Source organism: Neofelis nebulosa, chromosome 11 (assembly GCF_028018385.1).
Source record: "Neofelis nebulosa isolate mNeoNeb1 chromosome 11, mNeoNeb1.pri, whole genome shotgun sequence".
Taxonomy (NCBI): domain Eukaryota; kingdom Metazoa; phylum Chordata; class Mammalia; order Carnivora; family Felidae; genus Neofelis; species Neofelis nebulosa.
The window spans coordinates 754,085-776,410 of NC_080792.1; the positions used below are offsets into that span (position 1 = coordinate 754,085).

The 22,326-nt window shown below is 62.2% G+C and overlaps 1 protein-coding gene across 7 annotated transcripts in view; it reads right to left on the reverse strand.

Annotated features, from left to right (window-relative positions):
• NFATC1 (nuclear factor of activated T cells 1) overlaps positions 1–21,401 on the reverse strand; it is a 107,345-nt gene extending 85,944 nt beyond the window's left edge. For 2 of the 7 annotated variants that reach the window (XM_058691754.1, XM_058691758.1), the window contains exons 1-2: positions 20,872–21,399; positions 6,240–7,335 (exon numbers count right to left, since the gene is read on the reverse strand). In XM_058691754.1, coding sequence (XP_058547737.1) covers positions 6,240–7,335; positions 20,872–20,998 — 1,223 coding nt within the window. In that variant the 5' untranslated portion in view covers positions 20,999–21,399. Of the gene's footprint in view, positions 1–6,239; positions 7,336–7,811; positions 7,927–16,531; positions 16,766–20,871 lie in introns of those variants that run through there. The other 5 variants (XM_058691753.1, XM_058691756.1, XM_058691755.1 and 2 more) reach the window with 5 other exon arrangements.
• Between the last annotated feature and the right edge of the window lie 925 nt (positions 21,402–22,326).

Here is a 22,326-nt window from a genome sequence, read left to right on the forward strand (position 1 = left end):
CCCTGGGGCTGGCCGGGATCAGCGCCCACAGAGCCGGGAACCTAGTGTGCGGGTGGCTCCGGGGTTCAGAGACGCCCTGGCCCCCGAGTCCCTGCAGCGCGGAGCCGAAGGCAGCCTGACAGGTGGGGTTTGCTGCGTGCACTTTCTCAGGGCAGCGACCTCGTCTGGAAATGCACCTGCCCCACGGCCCACGTGCAGGCAGCAGGCAGGGCACAGACCACCTGCGTCAGAAGCGAGACCTTAGGCAAGTTGCTTGTTTACTGAAAACTGACCGAATACTGTGTGTCCCAGCTCGCAGATGACGGCTTAGAACTATTTATAAAAAAGCGAACCCCATCGTGATACGTAAGTGGTTTTTGTTCAAGAAACCAAGCAACACGGGCAAGCAAGTCCTACTGCTTTGCGTGGAAGGTCTAGTCCTGCATGTGTCTCTGGCACAACCACGGTCTCTGGCAGGAGCTGGCCTGGCGGCAGGCCACACTGGTCACCGGGGGTGGACGACCCCCTTCCCGCACCCTTTCCTCAGAGGAAAAGGCCCGAGCAGAGATCAGTTCTGATCTGTCTGCGGTCAGCGACACAGGGCGTCACGGGACGCTTGCTCCCGGCAGGGCTCCCACGGTTTGGGAAATCTCCACACTGGGGTCCCCTGAAGGCCCCGTGAGCACAGGACAGGCCAGGCACAGGTCAGACTCGACGCGGTAACTCCTCCCGTCCTCTGACCGTTCTATGAAATGAGCCACGGTCCGGATCTCGGTGGTCTGACTTAAGGGCCACGTCCCGCACTCGCACCTGGGACAACCATGGCAGAGGTGGGCAGAAGCCTCGCCCTGCCCTCCCCGCCCCCACACATCCGCTAACTACGCTCGCCAACAGCAGGCTCACCTTTCAAGGCAGAGGCAGTACTCGCCGCGAAGCACCTTCCGAGGTGTCGGCCGTGAGCTCGGTAAAAGCAGAGAGAACCCGCACGAGAGGCAGAGGCCCGGGTCTCCGCAAAGCCTCTCAAGCTCGGGCCTCTCGGCCCTCGTACTTGTGTGGCAAGCAGACACGGCGCGTTCAGCGTCCCCGATGGGGACAGACGGTGCCTGGGTCCTCCCCGCCAGATGCCGGGTTCACCCCGGAAGGGGTTGTGCCTCAGGTTAATCTCTGGCCTCCCCGGAACCTGTGTGCTGGGCGTCCGCCCGCCCCGGAAGCGCGCTCAGCGTCCTGTAGCAGGACGCGTTCTCGTCACTTCCGGGCACGTCCCGACGCCCACCCCGCCCTCCACGACACGTCTCCTGGGAGCAGCGGTCAAGGGTCACAGGCTGAGTTCTGGCTCCGCCCCTCAATAGCCAGGGCCCTAACGGGCATCCCCGACTGCACCTGCGTCCTGGCAGCACAAGGGGGACCCTACAGAGTCCCCACGGGGCCCCACGGCACGGCCCATTAGGCTCCCTCCTGTCTTAAAGCTCCGTGTCAGCGAGCCTCCTCCAAGGGGCCTGCTGCTGTGCCATGAGCCACATGCCGACATGGCCCAAGACCGCCTGAGCACAGACGACGCGGGGCCAGGGCTCCCACAGGGGTGCGACAGGGGCGCACCGGGACACCGCGATGGTCCCAAGCATTACCAGCCTACAGTTGAATCTCACTCCAAGCTGGGACACACTCTGAGACACTCAGAAAACATAAAATCAGTCGGGGTCGACAGACTTCCAGAAGCCAGCACCTAACGCCGGGCACAAGGGCCGGGGACGCTATGAAAATCGATGTTGCAGCCAAAAACCTGAAAGAAATGTCAACCACGCCACCCTAGACGCACAGCCTCCCCAGGTCCCTGACCCAGCTCAGCTCTGAGCAAAGACGGCTCATTACAGTTACCTGGCCCCCTAGTAAATCTTTTCAAGAGCTCAAATCGAAAGAGCAAAGTTTCCCATATAGGAATTTAGTTCTGCAAGTGAGAGGTTGATAGATCGCATTAGGGGCACCGGCTGGCTCGGCCCGTGGAGCGTGCAACTCCTGATCTCGGGGTTGCGGCTTCGAGCCCCACATTGGATGTAGACATTACTTAGAAACACAATCTTTAAAACAAACTCAAATAGAAGGCTTCTGCGCTTCCAAAACCGGTTTCCTTATCCGTCTATATTCCTCACGTGAGTACGCCTCTTTGAAGGCAAATTCAGAGATGATTCTGGGTGCAGAAGCCGAAGACGTTAAGACCCTGTAAGTTGACACGTCCCGTGAGCCCGTCCTAGGAAAAAAGGCGTCCATGCGCACAGAGGCAACCCCCAACACCGGATGTTGTGCACTGACCGGACGGACACCCGCCAGGTCCGCCGAGTGACCCGAGGAGTCAAGAGCACCCACCGAAACTTGAGATCCTTCGTGCCACCGCAGAAACCTCTAGAAGCTGCCCTCTGACCTCTACCGTCTAGAAGTCACCAAGCGTAAGCTAGTATCTTGTAAGTCAGGCCTTCAGATGTTCATCCCGTTCTGGCCTCCACACACCCACCCCCCCAGCCTCCCCACACTCGGCCCCCCCAGCCTCCCCGCCTCCGCACACCTGCCTTCCCCCAGCCTCCCCACCTCTGAGCACACGCCCCCCCCCCCCCCAGCGTCCCTACCTCCGCACACCCGCCCCCCCCAGCCTCCCCGCCTCCACACACTGGGGCCCCCCCAGCCTCCCCGCCTCCGCACACCCGTCCCCCCCAGCCTCCCCACCTCCACACACCTGCCCCTCCAGCCTCCCCGCCTCCGCACACATGCCCCCCCCCCCGCAGCCTCCCCGCCTCCACCCACTCGGCCCCCCACCAGCCTCCCCACACCTGGCCCCCCAGCCTCCCCCAGCCTCCCCGCCTCCACCCACTCGGCCCCCCCAGCTTCCCCGCCTCCTCACACCCCCGCAGCCTCCCCTCCTCCACACACTCGGCCCCCCCAGCCTCCCCACACTCCGTCCCCCAGCCTCCCTGCCTCCGCATACCCGCCCACCCCAGCCTCCCCGCCTCCACACACCAGCCCCCCCAGCCTCCCCGCCTCCACACACCGGCCCCCCCCAGCATCCCCGCCTCCGCGCACACGCCCCGCCCCCCCCGACCCCCCCCCCCCCCCCCCCCCGCACACCCGCCCCCTCCTCCCCCAGCCTCTGCACACACACCAGCTGCCTCAGCAATGGAGTCTAGGCTGACCTGGGAAGCGGTTATCACTGGCATCATCACTGCAAACACCCTCTCCTTTCTGAAGAGGCTCACAGCCTGCCTCTAAGACTTAGAAAATTCTAGATTTTAGAGGGACTCAGACACATTGATGCAGTTTCTGTGTACTTCCCAAGCTCTGAGAACAGAAGGGTCGTTCTGTTAAACTCTAAAACATGTCAAAACTACAAAGCAATGAAGTTCTATGAAACACTATGGTTAGTTTCACAATTTCTTCAAGTGCAGCGAGAACCAGGTACCCTTTCTGACTGCCGTGGGCCTATCAGGACGCTCTGCACAGAGGGGTCGCCGTAAATGTTCGGACAAAAAAAGGCCTCAAAAGGGAGAGAATCCCGCAGCATCCAGAGTTCTTGGGAAAGGCTAGTGTTGCACACTTTTCATTAAAAAGCTCCTTTTCCGGTCAGGATGGGATTAAAAGTGCACCCAGCACATCTGTTGTGATGAATTCTCCACATCCCAGACTCCAGAGACTGTTACAAACTCGGCCCTGGGGCTGCACAGCCGAGACCCCGCTGACGTCCCAGGCGCTGGCCAGAGTGGGACAGGAAGCCTGATGCGGCCACCCTCTCCCGCGGGTACGACGGCCCGTCCCTGTGGCCCGGCTGCCCTGGGGCACCAGCCGACAGGACAGCATGGGAACAGCACAAGGGACCAGGAAACATATTTCACCGTGAAACCAAAACAGGGGGAAAGGTTAGCTTCCACCCTCCCCCCACGTGCCGTGTTTGCTCACCGAGCTCATAGGAACCCCGGGCGCCCTCCCCTGCTCCCAACCGGGCGCTGTGACAGGGGCACATCGCGGGGCCCTGAGCACAGACAAGACAGACGGACTCCTCTGGTCCGCATCCACAGCAACCTGCCAGGGACACCCGAGTTCCTGCAGACGCCCCGCAGCTGAGCGAGCCTCCAAGGGGGGGCCATCGTCGGAGGCGTCCTGCTGTCCTCACGCGGAGGCCACGTCGGGTGCTCTGGGCTCAACTGCATCCCCCCCAAATTCCTGGGCCGGAGTCTTAACCCCAGGACCTCAGAATGTGACTGTGTTTGCACACGGGGTCACGTTACAGTGAGGTCACCGGGTGGGCCCTGGTCCCAGTGGCTGGTGTCCTTGTAAATAGGGGACATCTGGACAGACACAAGCCAAGAAGACGGGCCTCAGGAGCCAACCCGCTGGCACCCTGACCTCCGACCCTGGGAAACAAATGTCTGTCGCCTACGCCGCCAGGGCACAGACCAGCACACAGGGTCACCGACACATCACGCTTCACCCTGAGCCACGGTTTCCTTCATGCTTGTGGCCTTGGCCCAAGGAGTCCAGTGAGAGACCGTGGCCTTCAGGGTCCACGGAGACCATAGTATGTGAGCCTGTGTGCTTATGGCCGTTGGCTTGGAAATAGTCTTATTTTTACTTGAAAATTATAGAGAGGACAGCAGGCATAAAAGGTTCCTAAAATTTTTTAAATGCCTCCAAATGGATTTTTAAAACTCCCATGTTCACGAATTAAATCCAGGTGCTGAAATACATTTGTTTTGATGATAACTCTGAATACATCCGCTCGTTAAGCTTCGTACCATGCAAAGTAGAAGCTGGGATAGAAATGACACGAGTCAAGAAAAATCTGTGGTGATTTGAGCTTTCCTGTTTTCTCGTCACCGACTCCTACCCTAAACAGCACGCTGGCAGGAAGGCAGCGTCCACCAGCTCAACGCTCTACAGGCCGTCAGTCAACAGGGCGCCTGGGGGCTCGGTCGGTTCAGCATCTGACTTCGGCCCAGGTCATGATCCCTCGGATCCTGAAATCGAGCCCCGCGTCAGGCTGTCAGTGCGGAGCCCGCTCAGGATGGATTCTCTCTCTCCCTCTCTCTGCCCCTCCCCCCGTGCTCGCTCACGCGTGTGCGCGCTCTCTCTCTCAAAATAAATAAATACACATTTAGAAAAAGAATCCAGTCAACGTCATATTGGTTTCCCACCACAAACTTTCTCCAGGCTCAGCCGGGTTCGCCGGGCACCCACGAGCCCGTCACCCCTTGCGGCCGCGCCCCAGGCCCTCGCTGTGGACACGGGGTCCGAGCAGAGCAGATTCCGAATCAAAGGATGCTGCGGACGCGCTCGCCGGAGCCAGTGGGTGCCGCTCCCCAGTGTCGCTTCTGGAACGCCCTCCCGCAGAACAGGGACGGGAGAAACAGGACAGCGAGCCCAGGACACGGGACACACGGGGGCGTCCGGGGAGGCGCCCCGCGCTGCGAGGGAAGCCCGTCTCCGTGCTGGTAAAGCTCGAGGTGCAGAAAGCACTCTGCCAGGCGGCATTAGTGGCCTACCTGTTGGGAAGGCTATTTAGTTAAAAATAAGAACGCCGGGCTGGATAAGTGGACCCGGCGGAGTGGCGCAGCCCGCACACCGCTGAGGAGTAAAATCAACAGCCCGAGACGCTCGCCTGAGCTCCCGTCGCCAGACTGCGGGGAGCGGGCGCCGCTCTCCCGGGACGGGAGGCCGTGCTGTTCTCCGAGGACCGCGGGGAGCGGGGTTTGCGGCTCTGGGGAATCGCAGCGCCGAGGCCCCAGCTGCAGCGACGCCACGGTGGCAATTAGGCGGGAGAACGGGAGCGGGTGAGCAGCGGAGGGAAGCACACAAACAGGGATCGTTTGGTTTTATGGAAAAAATGCTGAGCGCACACGTGTGCGCCCTCGTTACGGCCGGCGGGTCCCCACCTGAACGCACGTGCGGGAGCCCCCCCCACCCCCCCCCAGCAGCTCAGAACGTGGCCTTGTTGGGACACGGGGCCTTTAATGAGATAATTAAGTGAAGGCGAGGTTTGAGGGTGTCCTTACAAGACGCGGATTTGAATACAGCCACGCGGGGAGAAGGGCGCTGAGGCCCAGGGAACGCGTGATGCTTCTAACGGCAAACCCTGAGGCTGCCGCGGGCCGCGTGCGCGTCCCGGAAAGCGCCAGAAGGCAGCGGCCCTGCGGGCACCCGGATCCCGACCGGCAGCCACCAGGCCGCGAGGAGCCGCCTGCGCCGCCCGCGGACCCTGCACGCCCCCGACCCCCGCTCACCTGGCGTAGGATGTCGGGGACCTGGGCCTGGCCCACTGGTAGGGGTGCTGCGGCACCGACAGGTACTGGTCGCAGAAGGCGCCCTTCCGGATGTGCTGGAAGGGGGGGACCTCCTCGGGCAGGAACTCAGACGTGGGCGGCGTGGCCCCCAGGTCCTCGCCGGCCGGCTCCACCTTGAGCGCCACCGAGGGACAGCGGTCCAGGGCGGTCTTGCGCGCCTTCACGGGGACGCCGTCGCCCAGCTCCAGGGTGCTGTCGGTGCTCAGGGCGTTGATGGCGGCCACGATGGCGGAGCTGGTGTACTGCGTGCTGTTGCCCAGCCAGGTGTCGTCGGTGACGCTGACCCGCGGCGAGCTGCGCGGGGACGGCGTGGGCGAGTGGTGCGGGGAGCAAGAGAGCTGCCGGCCGTTGAGGCCGTACTTCCTCTTGTTGCAGGGGGACGACGGCCGGGACGTGCGGGCCCCCAGCCAGCTCTCTTCCGTGACGCTCGTGCGGGGCGAAGTGGAGGGCGAGTGTCTGGGGGACCCCAGCAGGCCGCAGGCGCCCAGGCCGCGGGGGAAGCCCTCCTCGGGGTCTGTGGTCTTGGGGGACACGCAGGGCGACTGCCACGGGGACGTCTGCGGGGACGCGTAGGGATACGAAAAGTTGGACTCGTAGGACGAGGCCTCAGAGTTGCAGCTGCGGGAAGACAGGCTGCTGGCCGGGCTCAGGCACGAGGGGTCCCGGTAGGCCTCCAGGTTGGGCAGATTCAGGGTGGCCGTCGAGGGGGGCCGCTTGGAGCTGGGAATGACGTCTCCCACCTCCACATCGTGGAAGAACTGGTTGTTGCCATGGTGCAGTCCCATGTACGAGGTGATCTCGATGCGGGGGCTCTCCAGGGCGGGGGCTCCGTTGGGCCGGATGTGGCTGGAGGACAGGAGGTAGCTGGAGGGCCCGCTGTCCACAGCCCCCCCGTAGCCCGGGGGCTGGCCGGCCGCAGCGCCCGGCATGCCCGGGGCGGCACTCTGCAGGTCGTGGCACAGAGCCGGCAGCGAGGGGTGAGCCGAGCCGGGAGGCAGAGCGGTGCTGATGCTGGGGGGTGCATAACTGTAGTGCTCTAGAAAGGGGCCAGAGAAGAAGACGGCGTGAGGGGCCAGTCGTCAGAAAGCACGCGCACAGCTTGGCGAGCCCGTCGGCGCTGCGCAGCTCCGGGCCGGGACCCCAGGAACCAACCCCGCCTCCCCTCCCTCCTCCGCCCTGCAGCACGAGGGCACCCGCTGCACCTCACGCCACCTTCACGCTCCTACTGGCCGTCCTCTGCCCCAAGTTCCTGCCCGCAGAGAGCTGTCTGCTCCCCCCCTCCCTTCCACTCTCCACGCCAACGCCCCCTTCCCCGGCCACCCTCCCAGGTTTCGGTCCCCAGCCCAACCGCTCTCCACGCAGACACCCCAGTCGATCTCTTTTCCTCGGCACTTAACATCATCTGGGTCATCACCTCTTTGATCAGAAGGAACTAAGTTCTGTGACAGCAGGACCCCTTGCCTGCTTTAGCTTAGCTTGCTTCGGGGCTGTCTTCGGAGCCTATGACTGTACCTGGCACAGATAAGGTCCTCAGTTTGTCAAACGGATGGATGGATGGGTGGATGGAAATGTGGGTGGGTGGAAGGACGGGTGGGTAGATGGTTGGACGCATGGATGGGTGGTGGGTGGATCGATAGGTGGGTGGGTAGATGGAAGGATGGGAGAATGGACAGGTGGGCGGATGGGTGGGGTTTAGCTACAGGAACCTGGACATGTAAAGAGATATGATGAGCTAATCGCTGTCAAGATGTCCTAACTACTGGCTACAGACATAACACCCAAGGATCCAACAGAAAGCTTTTCTGGGGTCTCTCACGGCCTGGGAAACAGATGACAGTGGCACATAGCTGTATTTAAGAATCATTATATGCTAATTATAACTTCAATGAAAAACGTTTCTAAAAAATCATTACCAGTGTAATTAGTCATTTTTAATAGGAAAGCCACATTTCTGGAGCCACACCTTGGTGCCTCATTATTGTTGGCCCGGAGAGGAGTACTGCACAGTCTCTGAATAATGGAAACGCACACATGGAACCCTACACCGTCCCCTGGTTTCAGGGCACTGCTGCCTGGAAGACACTCCCTTCGACGAGGGTGCCGCCCCTGTGCTGTATTTCAGAGACCCACACGGACCGACCTTGGAGAATCAAGGGTCTCAAAGTACAGGTTCGAACCCCATCGTATTTGCTCACAGGAAGCAGTCTAGCACCCTAAATAGGGAAGGGTCTACAGCTGTTCTTATTTTTTCCAGAAGGAGCCATTCAACCACCCTCTCTGGAGACCCAGGCTCTTGCCGTCCTTGCTACCAAGAAGTTCTTGCTTTCTTGCTCTGAATGCCCCCCGTGAAAACCTGCTTGCTATTCCCCAAATGGCCTCTCTTCCTCCAGGCCCCTCACAGGTGGCCTGGGGAGAGCGCGCAGGCCCACCCCCTTTCCGAGAGAGCACCCCAGGTGCTCGGCGGGCAGCGGTGCTAAGACGCCCTGGCCGAGGCAGCGTGGGCAGAGCTCTGCCGAGGGAGAGAGAGCAGCACTGCCTCTGGGGAGACCAGATGCTGGGAGCGACAGGACGCGATCCCGTCCGGACGGCCCAGCCACCCTGCCGCCCACCTCCCGTCTTGGACCCCGCCTGCTCCCACGGCCCCGCGGGCAAGCAGGACCCGGGACACTGAAGGCGGGGAAAAGACCAGCCCCTTGTCTCCCCAGGGCAGGAGGTGGGGAGCTGGGCCCACGCGGGCCGCCTGCCCTGGGACCGTGTCCCATGCTCCCCACGTGGCCACTGACACCTGAACACAGGAACTGCAATCAAAAGTTACAAATACGATTACAGTCTTGGTAAAAATCAAGAAATTGCAACCCTGGAAAGGAACTTCCCGGAGAAGGTCACGGTTCCTGAGGAAGAGGTGGCATGGCGGCCGTGCCCCCCGGGGACACGTGTGCACATCCCCACACCCGGACCCGGCAAACCGCCACACAGGTGCCTGAGCGGGACGTCATCAGGGGGAGGGGCCCGGCAGGCGCGAGGGGACAAGCCCCCAGAAGGAGGGCCCCACCCAGACCCCGGATCCTCAGCAGACAGGACGAGGCAGGAGCAGCAGGGGCGCCAACACCCGGGCCATTCCGCACGGAACGGGGTCTCGGCAGAAAGGTCCACCTCAGCAGAAAACATTTGTTCGCAGCCACACGCCTTCCCGTGTAGTAAACACATTTCCCCGCGTATTAGTATCATTATCAGTAAGCAGAATATCAGCAAGGAGAGCGTGAGTCCGTGAGTCCGTTTTACACACTCAGAGGACAGGAGTGTTAGTAATCAGACGTCAAGAAACAACAGTAGTGTGTATGGCATATTGCAAAATTGAGTGTGAGTGAAAGACACGCTCGGCTGTCCTGGTCCCCAGCACCCGGCTCGCTGCCGGCCACGGAGCCCCTGCCTCCTGGGCTGCCACAGGCGCCCAGCCAGCAGCGCCGATCCCACAACCGCTGGCACCGGCCGCACACGCCTCTCTGGGTGCCTGCAGCCCCCACCCGTGGGGCAGTGAGCGCAGGTCTGCAGACGCCCCATCCCCGCCCGCGTCTGCGTCTGCGCCCTGGGCGCCTGGGCGCCACCTGCCCGCGCCACCGTCACACCTGTCCAGACACGCACTTTCCCAGACCACCGAGAAAGCCACGCTGCTACTCTCCTGTGGTCTCGGCCCCCTCTGGCCTTCGGGGGGGCCAGACACCCCTGGGGGCCCCCAGCGAGCCCTGAGCCACAGGCATGAGGGGCTCTGCCCTCCCTGGAGCAGCTCAGAGTGTGCGGCCCGCCTGTGGGCTCAGGTCCAAGGGCTCCCAGGACCAGCGCGGTCTCGGCATTCTGTCCTCCGGGTGGCAACGTCCCGACGACAGGGGCACCTCGCCAGACCCTCCCGGTGGACGAGGCCCCCAGGCCCTGGCCCGCCTGTGGCTGGGGCGCTCACACCCACACGGACCGTGGGCCCTGCCGTAGAGCCCTCGGACCCGTGACGCACGTGACGTCCCAGCGTTCGGTGAGGAATGTGTTTTCACTTCAAAGGGAATCACCGCCTCCAGCAGACAGAGCATCGGGCGTGGGGCTGAGGGGAACGTTAAACGCCACAAATACAAATGTGTGTCACAAAGCCACGTGCTGGGTCACCGCCAAGGAAGTGGTGTCCCTTGTGATGGGCCCCCTCCAGCTCCCAGGCTGTCTGGACCTCAAAGGAAGTTTTATGGACCGATCCCTGTATTCCCTGACACGGTTAAAAGAGCACTATGGGTGGGGTTCCCCGGGCGTCCCAGTCGGGTGAGCGGCCGACTCTTGATTTGGGCTCAGCTCAGGATCCCACGGCCACGAGATCGAGCCCCACATCGGACTCTGTGGTGAGCACGCGAGCCTGCCTGGGATTCTTTCTCCCTCCCTCTGCCCTTCCTCAACTCGTTTTCACTCTCTCTCAGAAGGAAATTTTAAAAATTTAAAAAGAAAAAAGGAAAACGGTGCATCTACAGTTTAAGAGTTGGGGCACCCAGCTGGCTCAGTGAGTGTAGTGAACATCTCGTAGTTGTCAGTTTGAGCCTCTTGTTGGGGGCAGAGATTCCTTTAAAAAATTAAAAATAAACGTAAAAAAAGAGAGAAGGTTGAGCCCGCAATTGAGCTAACATTTGTTGGCAAGAAGGTAATCCGAAGAATTAAAAAACAAATCCGGGGCGCCTGGGTGGTGCAGTTGGTTAAGCGTCCGACTTCAGCCAGGTCACGATCTCACGGTCCGTGAGTTCGAGCCCCGCGTCAGGCTCTGGGCTGACGGCTCGGAGCCTGGAGCCTGTTTCCGATTCTGTGTCTCCCTCTCTCTCTGCCCCTCCCCCGTTCATGCTCTGTCTCTCTCTGTCCCAAAAATAAATAAAAAAACGTTGAAAAAAAAAATTTTTTTAAATAAAAAAAAAAAATAAAAAACAAATCCTACCAAACAGCCGAGCAGGACTGGGGGCCCCCCCAGCAGGTGCCTGGGCCCCAGGTTCTGACTGCACAGCCAGTGGAGGCATGCGGGGGGTCACAGGCAGGTTCTGGGTGAAATGGCCGGTGGGGGCGCGGCCGGTCTGACCGGTGTGCCCCCGGGAGCGCGGTCTTCTAGGAGGATCTGGAAGAGACCAGGAGGAGCAGACAATGGGCCTGGGCTGTGGAACTACTGAGGGGACTTTATGTAAACCAAACACTGTCAATAAACATGAGTCAATGAGAAAACAAAAAGCAAAAAGCCTCATTTAAAAAAAAAAAAAAAAAAAAAGACTCACCTAAAACACAACTTTCCCTAATTAAACAAATTACAGACGGAAAGCCACATGCCTGACCTTCGTGAGGGCCCCACAACGGCGGGGCTGGGCGCTGGATGATGGAGGTATCTCTGCCGGGGCAAAAACACATCAAGGGAGACGTCCCTGCTTGCCAAGCCCGGGGGCTCCCGCCTGCTCCCCACTCCGTTTGGGTTGAGGACCCACCTAAACCGTATTCAAATCTGTGTTACTTAGCGATTCAATGAAAATGTTTCCAGTAACTTTCTTAACAACGCTGAGATGTTCAGGCTGATTCATGTCGCGTCAGGAGCCGCTGAGGCGCTCAACACCCATTAGGGTCACTTTCTGCCGCTGCTTCTGGGACCTGGCCGTCTGCCAACGAGTGTTCAGTAACCTGCAGAGCAGGGGAGCGCGAAAGACAGCGCCCGAGTCGGAGCAAGTATCGTGGGGACCTTCAGAAGGCTCCACGCGCAAGAGTGACAGCAGTGTGGCCCGTCCTCTGAGGACACGCACCGCCCCTTCGCCGTCCGCACTGGAGTCCCAGCCCCACGCAGGTGCGTGTCCCCGAGGAGGGACGCCCGGGTGGGACGGGGGCCACCCCGAGGCTTCTCCAGCGCTCAGACTTGTCAGAACTATTTCCTCCCGTTCTGAGAAAGAATCTATTTCAGAACCAGACAATTTTGTCACTTCCGAACCACCACCAGAAAAGTACATCCGTGTGTCTTGTGTTGAAGCCAACGGCCTCTGGGCATCATCCCGGCCACTGGCCTGGCCCTGCCGGCCCATCCCCTGCAGGCGGCGAAGGGCAGGGCACGACGGGCAGGCTCACCCCCACCGGGCTCCCCTCGTCCTTCACAGAATGATGCTCTCCATTTCCAGGAACCCCCCCCCCCCCCCCGTGGAGTCTGCTGGGGCCTGACCGCAGGACACGGGGCTGGACAGAGGACCGCACACCCGTGACGCCCGGTCCTGTCCTCCAAGACGCCCGACCAGACCTTCTCACCGAGGCCCCACGGCCACCAGGCAGCAAGACGGCAATTTCCCAGGTGATGGAAACAGAGCAAAACAAAACGGAAACACACACCACGCGAGAGCCTGCCGCCCGGCCCTGTTTCCTGAGCACACAGAGGCGGCGCCACAGCGGCCCAGGCCCGGCGGCCGCGGGGCACACACGGAACCGCGAGGAAGCCCCGGGGCCCCACAACCTGCCCGGGAAGGTCTCGCACCGACACCACCACCTGCCCCAAAGGTGCCCCCCACCCCAGCCTTCTGCGGCCTCCTCACGGCGGCGGCGCCCCTGTCCCCGGGCCACACGGGCGCCCCGCACACCTCTTGTCCCTCAGGCCCTCACTTTCTCATTCCCTGTCTTCAAGGAATCGTCGTTATTAGCTGCAGTCTTCCTCTGACAAAGGCCCTGAATGAAAACACCCTCGTGCCAGTAACTATCCTGATGGAACATCCCGGAACCTCAGGACAAAGTGCGGACGGTGGACCGCCCACATTGAATGCAGGGGCGCCTGTCCCGCAAGCTGAGGGTCCCCCCTGAGGCCCCCTGAGGGTGCAGGACCCACACTCACCGAGCCCCTAGCACCAGAGACCCCGGGTCTCTTCCTGCCATCGCCACCTTCCTGACAACGGACTTAGGAATAAAGGTCCCTGCAGACAGGTCTCCTTTCTGTGCGCACTGGGACACACCGCCCTCGGCCCCCGGCACCACGCCCGCCAGCCTGGAGGCCCGGAGGACGCTCTTCTGCCGGGGACACTCCAGCCCGGGCCCACAGGCCTGGCCGACTTCCTCCCAAGTTGCCACAGCGACAGCACCGCAGCTCGGGGCCAAAATAACTTAGGAGCCGGGCTCCGGCCCCGGGTGGGAAGCAGGGCGGTGCCCGCCTCCCGGCCGACGAGGCAGCTCCGTCCTGAGCCTGAGAAAGGGGCCCCACCAGCCTTCTGGGGGGCGCTGGGGCCGCCAGAGATGGGACGGGGGGCGGGGTGCGGGGACCCTGTGAGCACAAGCACCCCTCCTGTTCAGTGGGGGCAAATGGTTCTAAACGTGCTCTCTCCCTTCCCTCAACGAACGGTGACTACTTGTGTCTGCCGAGCGTCCTGGGGACAAGGAACTCTGTGCGCCCCAGCCCTTCAAGCGCCAGGCGAGACGGAAGCCGTGTGCATGCCTCCTGCCCAACGGGAGCACGAGGCGACGAGAGTGACAGGGGTGCAGGCCCACCACCCACGACTCCTCAGGGTGGGGGATGCCGCTAAGGCAGGGGGAGCCGTGACAAAGGCCCGGTCCGCGCCCCCGCGGCCGAGCGCCCGTCTCCGTGCGCCCGGCGGCCTGTCAGGCCACGTTCCCGGGCCTCGCAGCCCAGCGCAGGGGCAGCTACCCATTCACGGAGCCACATCCAGGCTCGTTCCAGAACGAGCGCGAAGCCATTTCTATCACCCAGTAAAGGCTGGAGAATTTAACGTAACAGCTTACTATAACACCGTGATATTTTAATATTTAATGATTATGATATATCAATTATTCAGAACAAAGAGGAGGGACTTCATTAAATAATGGCCAAAACCCGGAAGCAATCACAGATGTCCTTCAGCAGGTGATGGATAAATAAACCGGTCCATCCAGCAAGGGACTATTACCCAGCACCAGAAAGAAATCAGCTACCACTAGCCACGAAGAGACACGGAGGAAACCGGAACGCACATCACCGAGTGGAAGAAGCTGGTCTGAAAAGGCTACATCCTGTATGACTCCAACTGGAAGACATTCTGGAAAAAGCAGAACCACGGAGACAGTACAGACCAGCGGTCACCAGGAGCTGGAGGAGAAGGAGCCCACAGGGTGTCTAGGGCCGTGCAAGGACCCCGTGGGGTGCAGGAACGTTGCCTGCGTGTCCTCGTGTGCCAGTGCTCTGTGAGGTACAGTCACGGTGCACACGTGTCCTCGTACGTGTGACCAGGCCCACGGAGCGTGCACCACCAAGAGCGACGCCTACCGTCCACTGTGGACTGTGGGTGAGGATACAGGTCCAGCACAGTGACAGGTGCCCTCTCCAGGCAGGTGTTAAATGACAGGGCAGCTGAGGCGGGGCGGGGCGGGGCGGGGGGTCTACGGGAAATCTCTCCACCTTCCTCTCCTTCAGCCCTGAACCTAAAAGTGCTCTTAAAAGACAGTCTTAGTAAAATGCAAAACAAAACAAAACAAAACCACGAGTATCTCTCACAAAAATACGTTAAAAGAGGAACGTTTCCTACACTTCTTTCTAACACGTGATGATGCGAAGGAGGCCTTTCCTTCTCTGCCTGGCCTCCTCTGCCCAGAGCTATCTCCTAGTTGCTCAGGACTGCCCAACCCCCAAAGCCTGGTGAATGCTGGGCCCCAGGTGCCGGCACCCTGGAAGCCTTCCCGCAGGAGACTTTCCCTGGATTGTACTCCCCTGGGAGCCTGAGGGCCGGGGCACATGTTGAGCTGAGGATTAAAAGCAGCCTTATGAAGGTTCCCGGCTCAGGGTCGGCTCTGAGTGTGGAGCAGACATTCTGGGAGGCACAGGGAGGCGGCGAGGTCCTCCCCAGCTCTGGAAGCCCCCAGCCACAGAAGCCACATGGGGTCTGTGCCCCCCAGCCTTCGGGCACAGCAGCACCCCTGAGGGCCCAGTGGTGGGAGGACAGTGCTGGGAGGCCCTGCCCAGGATGGGCCTTTACACCACGGTGGCGGGGGGGGGGGGGGGGTCACAGGCACGGCCCCCACTTTCACCTTGTGCCTCTTGGCAAAGACACTTGCTGAGTGCCTGAAACCGGGGGCTGGAAATCCGCCAGACTCAGGGAAGAAAGTGAAGACGGCCCCAGGGACCACGGCCCTTCCAGTCCCAGCCTCTCCTGAACTGCCTTGGCTCCCACTGACCCCGGAGGCCTGGAGACCCACAGCCGTGGAAGACGAAAACGGGGTGCAGATGAAAAAATTCAGGCCGCCTCTGCCTGGTTGCAACGTTTATTCTTTAAAAACGAACAGGACGTTGCAGTTTTTAAAGGAGGGGTGGTGAGCGACGTGGAAAATATTATACAATCATCGCAGAAATGCCGTCCCATCAGCGCCAAGAGCTGCCTTCAGCCTCCTCGCTTTAGCGCCACGTGGGCAGGCCAGAATGCAGAGGTGAGGGGCCCGGCTCTGGGGGTCCTGCACCCGCCCCCCCCCCCCAAGCCCTCCCGCCCGCAGACAGCGCCTGCCACCAGGAGCTGGCTGTGAACATTCAACACCTCAGCTCGAGTTCTGACTCTGACTCAAGAGCATCCACTTCCACTCCGGGAGGCTGGAGGTTTCGTTTATTTGTTTGTTTAACTGAAACCTTTCTTTTTGCAGAGGAGAAAATGAAAGAGACAAAGGCTCCCGCTCTTGAGGGCAGACTCACTTAACGCTTCCTCCCTTCCTCCCTTCCTCCGGGAGGGGCCGGGGCCTCCGGGGCGCTCAGGGACAGGTCTGGAGGGGCTCCATGGCCCCCTGCCCTCTGGCAATGGCCGCTCACCACCTGTCCCTCGACAGCGTCCAAGTCCAGGGCCTCGGACACTCGTGTCCCCTGGCAGAAGGAGCACACCCCCACCCTGGAGAAGCCGCCTCTCCAGCATGAGTGCCCGAGAGACCCCACAGTGTGACCCGCGGGCAGGAGGCCTGATGCTCTCCCTGTGGCCACTTGGCGACATGGCCTGTCCCACCCTCCCACAACTCCCCACTAAACTGGGTCTTGGTGCCCTAGGGGCAGGATGGGGGCCCCAGGCACACCCCCCAGGCCAGCCCTCCTGACTTCAATCTGGTTCCTGCGCCCCCACCCCTGCCCTGCACCGCCAGGGTCCTGCACCTGCGGCCTCGCACCCCGAAACACAGCACCGGAGGCCCCCGCACCTCCGGCCCTCGCGCCCCTCGCCCGCGCCCCCTCCGCAGGCCCCGCGCGGACCCACCTGGGGCAGCGACGGCGCCTTCGTCGCTCTGGTTAAACTCGAAAAGGAAATCGAAGTCGAACTCCTGGTCCTCCTCCAGCCCCGTCATGTTGGGATGGGCCAGGTCGGGGTTGGGGTCCTTGTCCGGGCTCGGGGCCCAGGGTCCGGGGTCAAGGTGCGGGCCAGTCAGGTAGGGGTCTGGGGTCGGGGGTCAAGGTCCGGTCAGGGTCGGGGGGGGGGGGGGGGGGGGCGGTGGCGGTCCCGGTCTGGGATTGAGAGGGAGGGGGGCGGGGCCCTGGCCCCGATCCGGGCCGGGGTCGGTCGGGGTCGGGGTCGCGGCCTGGCTCGGGGCCGCGGCCGCGGGCACCTGTGGTCGCGCCGCCCGGGGCTCGGCTGCGCCCGGCGCTGGGCCGCGCGTCCTCGGGTAACGTGACTCCCGCCCGCGCCCCTCCCCCGCGCCCGCCCCCGCGCCCCTCCCCCGCCCCCCCCGCCGTTTCCGGGTTGACATAAACAAGCCGCTCGCCGGCCGCCGGCTTCCGAGTTTTAAATAAACTCCCGGGGCAGCCGGGGCGCACGCGGCTCCCTCGTGTCCCCCGCCCCCCGCCCGCGTCCGGGGGTCCACGTGCGCCCGGCCAGACCCCCCGCGGCCCGCGCCCGACGGGCTGGGGGCGGGGGGGGGGGGGAGGGGGCGGAGAGCGGGCGTCCGGGACCCCCGCCCCCCCCCCCCCCCCCGCCCGCGGACCCGCCGGGTCCCAGGGGGCGAGAGGGCGCCGCTCCCAGGCACCGAGTGGCCCAAAGGTGGAAAACTGCGTGCCACCGAGACGGGAGACTGCGTCCCGCCTGCTAAATTTGTGTAAAAGTTAAAAAAAAAAAAAAGTCTCTCAAACTGCCGGGGCCTCGTCTGGAGCGAGGATTTGGTTGCTGCCTGAGTCTACAACATGCACGTCCTGCCAGAGGCCGGCGCTCGCCCGAGTGCCGATGCAGTCCACTGGATAGCTGTGCTCACTTTCTGACCCGCCTGCCCCTTGGACAGGCAGCGGGGGGTGCACCATCTCTCAGCCCCCGTGGCTAAATCACCCGCAAATGCCAAGGAAATGTGCGGGTTTCCGCAAGGACCGGAAACGCCCTCCCGTACAGTGGGAGACTCTGCTGTGGCCCGCAGGCTGCACACATCTACGCGCCGCTGGCTGGCACACAGCAGCCCTTTTGTGCTGTGGCGTCTTCCTCACAGGCTCGTGCCCACCCGCCACCTAGCTTCGTTGCAACACCGTTTGCCTCAGTCCTGCAACTTCTTAAAACACACGTGCACACTCCTACGCGTCCACAAGTAACTGCAAAGCTTTCAAAGGTTCAGTGTGTGGGGACTGAAACCCAAGGCTAGGACACAGCAGCCGGGCACAGCAAATCTAATGTACAAGGCAGGTCTGGGCACCATTGTCTCCTAGGTCTTTGCTTCAGCCGTCCGTTCTGACTGTCCCCAGTGTCTCAGCGCCACACACAACTGGCATCTGCAAGAACACGCGAACTTTACAGGAGAGTGAGCGTCAGCCACGGAGAAGGACACGTCCAAGAGAGGGAGGGCGGGACCGCAGCCACTGCTGCTGGTCCGCTAAGGAACAAGCGCCCTCCTTTCTGCCCTGCAGGCCCTTTGCCCTGGGGGTACTGCTTTTTCCGGAAGCAAATAAACTGCAAATCACGTGACCCCCCCCCCTTGATTCTCTCCCCTAACCCTTTTCAAAATGCCTGGTTTTCTCCAGTGATAAACTATAGTTCACTTTGGCCTGATTTAGTTTCTAATAATAGTGCTCACTTTGAGATGCATGTTGGAGGGGTGTTTTGTTTTAGTTCGCTTTTTTTGCTGACCTTCGGGCAAATGGAAGTCTGTTTCTGTTGAGAAGCCGCAACATTTCATTTTCTTTCCAGCTGTTTTCTCTGCAGCCACCTTCTAGTCCCCACCGAAAATGTACACACAACAGCCCTTGTCATCTGTTTAGACGAAAACTTTTTGTTCGACCGTTTCAGAGAAAGTGGGTTCGCACTTCCGCACGCACACGGGTGCCCACCAGCTTCCCACCTGGGCCACCGGACCAGGACTCAGCCCTGCCCTGCCTAAGGCTGAGCTCCCCGCCGCCCCCAACCTAGTTTCAGATCCCCAACCAAAGCCACCACATGGGGAGGCCAGGTTTTTAAACGCTCCCCTTACCAGCACCCCCCTCCCGGTGAGTGCCTTTCAACTGGTAGATGGTGTGGAGCTATTTGCCAACTCAGCAGACACTCCTGTCCTGATGCAAATGTTTAGCTTGGCGCTTAGTCTCTGAGGCTGCGGGTGTGGGAGCACAGAGCTCCAGCCCTGGGTGTGATAGAGCAGGGCCTCTCCTAATCTGGATTAGGAAACTACGCGGCCGGCTCGAAGTTAAGTGTCGGGAGAACAGAGCGAGCTTTGTTCTGTTCCGGAGAGCCCCGGGGGCATTCTGTGTGGAGCAACCTCGGAATGGGTGGGTGGGTGGCTACCTACCAGGCCTTGCATTTCCCTGCGCTCTCCACGCGGAAAAACAAGCACAAGGCCTTCAGAAACAACAGGCCTAATGAGCTTCAACCCAGATGCTCATTAAACTGGAGGGAAGTGCCGGGGAATCACGCAGATTCTCACAGGGGCAGCTGACGCCTTAGTCAGGCCTTGGGGAGGGGACAGATCACGCGTCCTCCAGCGCTCGCTCGCTCGCTCGCTCGCTCGGCTAGGCAGGCGTTGACCTGCAGTAAACTGAGCGCCTGTCAGACCCTCAGCCTGTCTCCCTGAAGGACTCGACCACGCTTTCTAGCTGCCTCGCCTCGTAGTTCTCACAACATACACGGATATTCACCTGGTCCAAAGGCCTCGCTGCACCTGGCCTGCTGTCTTTTCTGCAGAGGCCCTTTGTCAAATGCAGGAAACAGGAAGAATCCCCACCCCCCAGATGGCTTTTTTCCTTGTGAAAGAGAAGAGGTTGTTGCAGGATGGGCCGCCGGCTGTTCAAGTGAAGACACTCCGAAAACGGTGTCCCAGAATCCGACAGCAAAACCTCAGCACACTTTTTAGAAACTGTTCCAATAGCGAGAGCTTGGCCCATAACCATCACCTGGTATTTACATTTAAACATCTCCTCAGCTGGGATGAAATGGTAAGAAACGCACGTCTTCCTCCACCGACACAAAACACCCGGCAAATAATTGATCTCCTTTTGATGAGCGTACCGACTGGCCTGGGCTCCTCTCTGTTAAAGAACGTAGGTTCTCGAAGCTGGCAGGCTTCGGAGAACGCGGCTCTAAGTCTGCTCTGCAAATGCCGCAGGAAAGTTCTGGTCCTCAGAAGCACGTCCGCCCCAAAAACTCACTACCAAGTTTGCCCGCTGTCTTAAAATAATTTAAATAAAACATCGGGCGCTCCTAAGGCCTTTGGGAAGGTGTCTCCCGGTTCCCAGGGTGCAATCGCCTTCCCGATGCCCCGGCAGGATGCCGGTCACCCCGGTGGGAGGCCGTTTTCAGACACCTGCGGGAGCACAGCCGGTGGGAGCTCCAGGCCGCCCGGCTGGAGGTGGTGGCGCTTCTAAGGGCAGCGGGCCAAGGGGACTCCGTGAGACTCCCTGTCGGGAGCGGAGTCGCCATCACCAGGCTTCATTCACTTTATGCACTTTTGGGACTGTAAACAAGCGGCTTGAAACTTGGCGGTCCCTTTTCAAACTATCCTGAATCCTTTTCTACGGTTGGAACTCGCCCTCTACGAGGTTGCAAAATGTTCTGAATTAGGGGCTGTGTCCAGACAGCGCGTTTGATGCCTGGAGTCCTGCGGGTCGAGCCACCAGCGGGGCAGAGCCGCGGCGGGGGGCGGGGGGCGAGACGGCGCCCGCCACCGGCGGAGCTCGCGCAGGGGCGCAGACCCCCACCTCACGCCGCGTGGCTGCTCTCCCAGGCCGCAGGGTGGCCTTGCCCCCGCTGGGGACGAAACCGGCCGAACTTCGTTCCCAAAGAAACCTCCTGGCTCGGTCGCAAGGCGTCTCCTGCGGTGGCGACGGCCCTAACCTCGCCCGGTCCCCGGACCGCCTGCGTTTGAACGCAGTTTGGGCAGCGGCTGCGCCGCGAGGCTGCGCTCAGCGCTGGAGGAGAGGAGACACCTATTGGCAGGAAGGCGCGCTCGAGACCAGGGCTGCTCCGGGGAAACACCAGGGGGACACCGCTTCCCAAGCCGCGCCGCGCCGCGCCGCGCCGCGCGCCCCGCCGCCCGCGCCCCTCCCGGCGGCGGACCCGGGCCCGGCCCGCTCGCCGCTCCCGGGCCGGGACCCCGGGGGGGCGCGGGGGGAGGGGGGGCGGCGGCCTCGCCGGCTTACCTTCCTCCGCCGACTTCATGGTGCCGCCGGAGGGCGGCGCGGGCCCCAAAGTTTCTCCGCTCCCGCAGACTGCAGCCGGAGGCCCGAGTGGAAACTTGGAAGGGACTGGAAAACTGGTACTTGGCATCCACGCGGCGGCGGCGGCGGCGGCGGCGGCGGCGGGGAGCAGGAGGAGCGGGAGGAGGAGAGGGAGGCGCTCGGCGCCGCCGCCCCGGCAGGGTCTCCCGGGAAGGCAGGGACCTCTCCCCCGGCTCAGCGCCGCCCGCCCCGGACAAATGTCATTGGGGGGCGTGTGCGCGCGTGGCGGGCCGAGCCGCGGCCCTGGGGCCCGAGCTGCGTGGCGGGGTGGCGGGGTGGCGGGGGCTCGGCGGTGTGCTCCCGCGCCCCGGTGCCCGCGCCCGGCCGCCCGACCCGGCGCGGTGACTGTGCCGGCGAGTTCGGAGTCCTCTGAGTGTCGCTCTGACGCAGGGCCGCGCTCTGCCTCCTGCCTTTTTAAAGCTGGAAAACACCTCCCCCGCCTCCCCGCCGGCCCGGCCGCTCCCGCGCCCCCTCCCTGCCGTGACATCACGCCCCCGCCCGAGCCGGCGCAGGGCCCGGAGGACAAGTCGCCGAGCTCCTGCCCTCCCCGCGCCGCCGGGCCCGCTGCTCGCCGGGCCCGCGGGGCGCACGGGGGGCGGGCAGGGGCGCACGGCCCCGGAGGGGGCGCGCCGGGGGCGGGCAGGGGCGCCCGCGGAGGGCCGGGGCGCACGGGGGGTGTCGGCGGGGGCGCCCGTGGAGGGCGGGGGCGCACCGGGTGAGACCCGGGCGCACCCGAACAACGAGCCGGCCGGGACGCCGGGGTCCAGCCCGTGTCCTAAGGGAGTCACACTCTGCTTTAAAGAGGGGGCGGAGGGAGCGGAGACGAGGGGGCCGAGAGCGCCCTGCATGCTGAAGTCATTATGTAAAATCGCAGGCTTCCCCCGCTGTGGAAATTTGGAAAAGCGCTTCCATTGGCAGGCCCGAGAAAGGAAATTCCCATCCCGCTAAATTACTAACAGATTGCACGGCAGTCCCGGGACGTGGACTTATTGTCATTTTACTCTGTAAATATCTGAGCGACCCAGATTGCCTGCCGCGTGAGCTAGCTGGGGGGGGGGGGGGGGTCCCGGAGAACCCGGGCACAGCCCCCACGCCCGCCCCCGGGCTCCCAGCCGCCGCGGGAGGGACTTTGGGGTTCCAGCCGAGGGGGAGGGGTCTGAGCCCGGGAGCTGGTTTCGGGAAGGCCCCTTGAACGCCGCCCGGTTCACTTTACACTTTCTTCTCACCCCCCCCCCCCCCCGCCTCCCCGCCTCCCCGCCTCCCCGCCTCTCCTCGGCGCGGCTCAGCTGCCAAAACCGGACCGTATTTTCGTGTTGGCCTTGGATGGAAGGGGTTGGGGCGTCAGGGCGGTTAAAACGTCTGGTGTATAAAAATCAT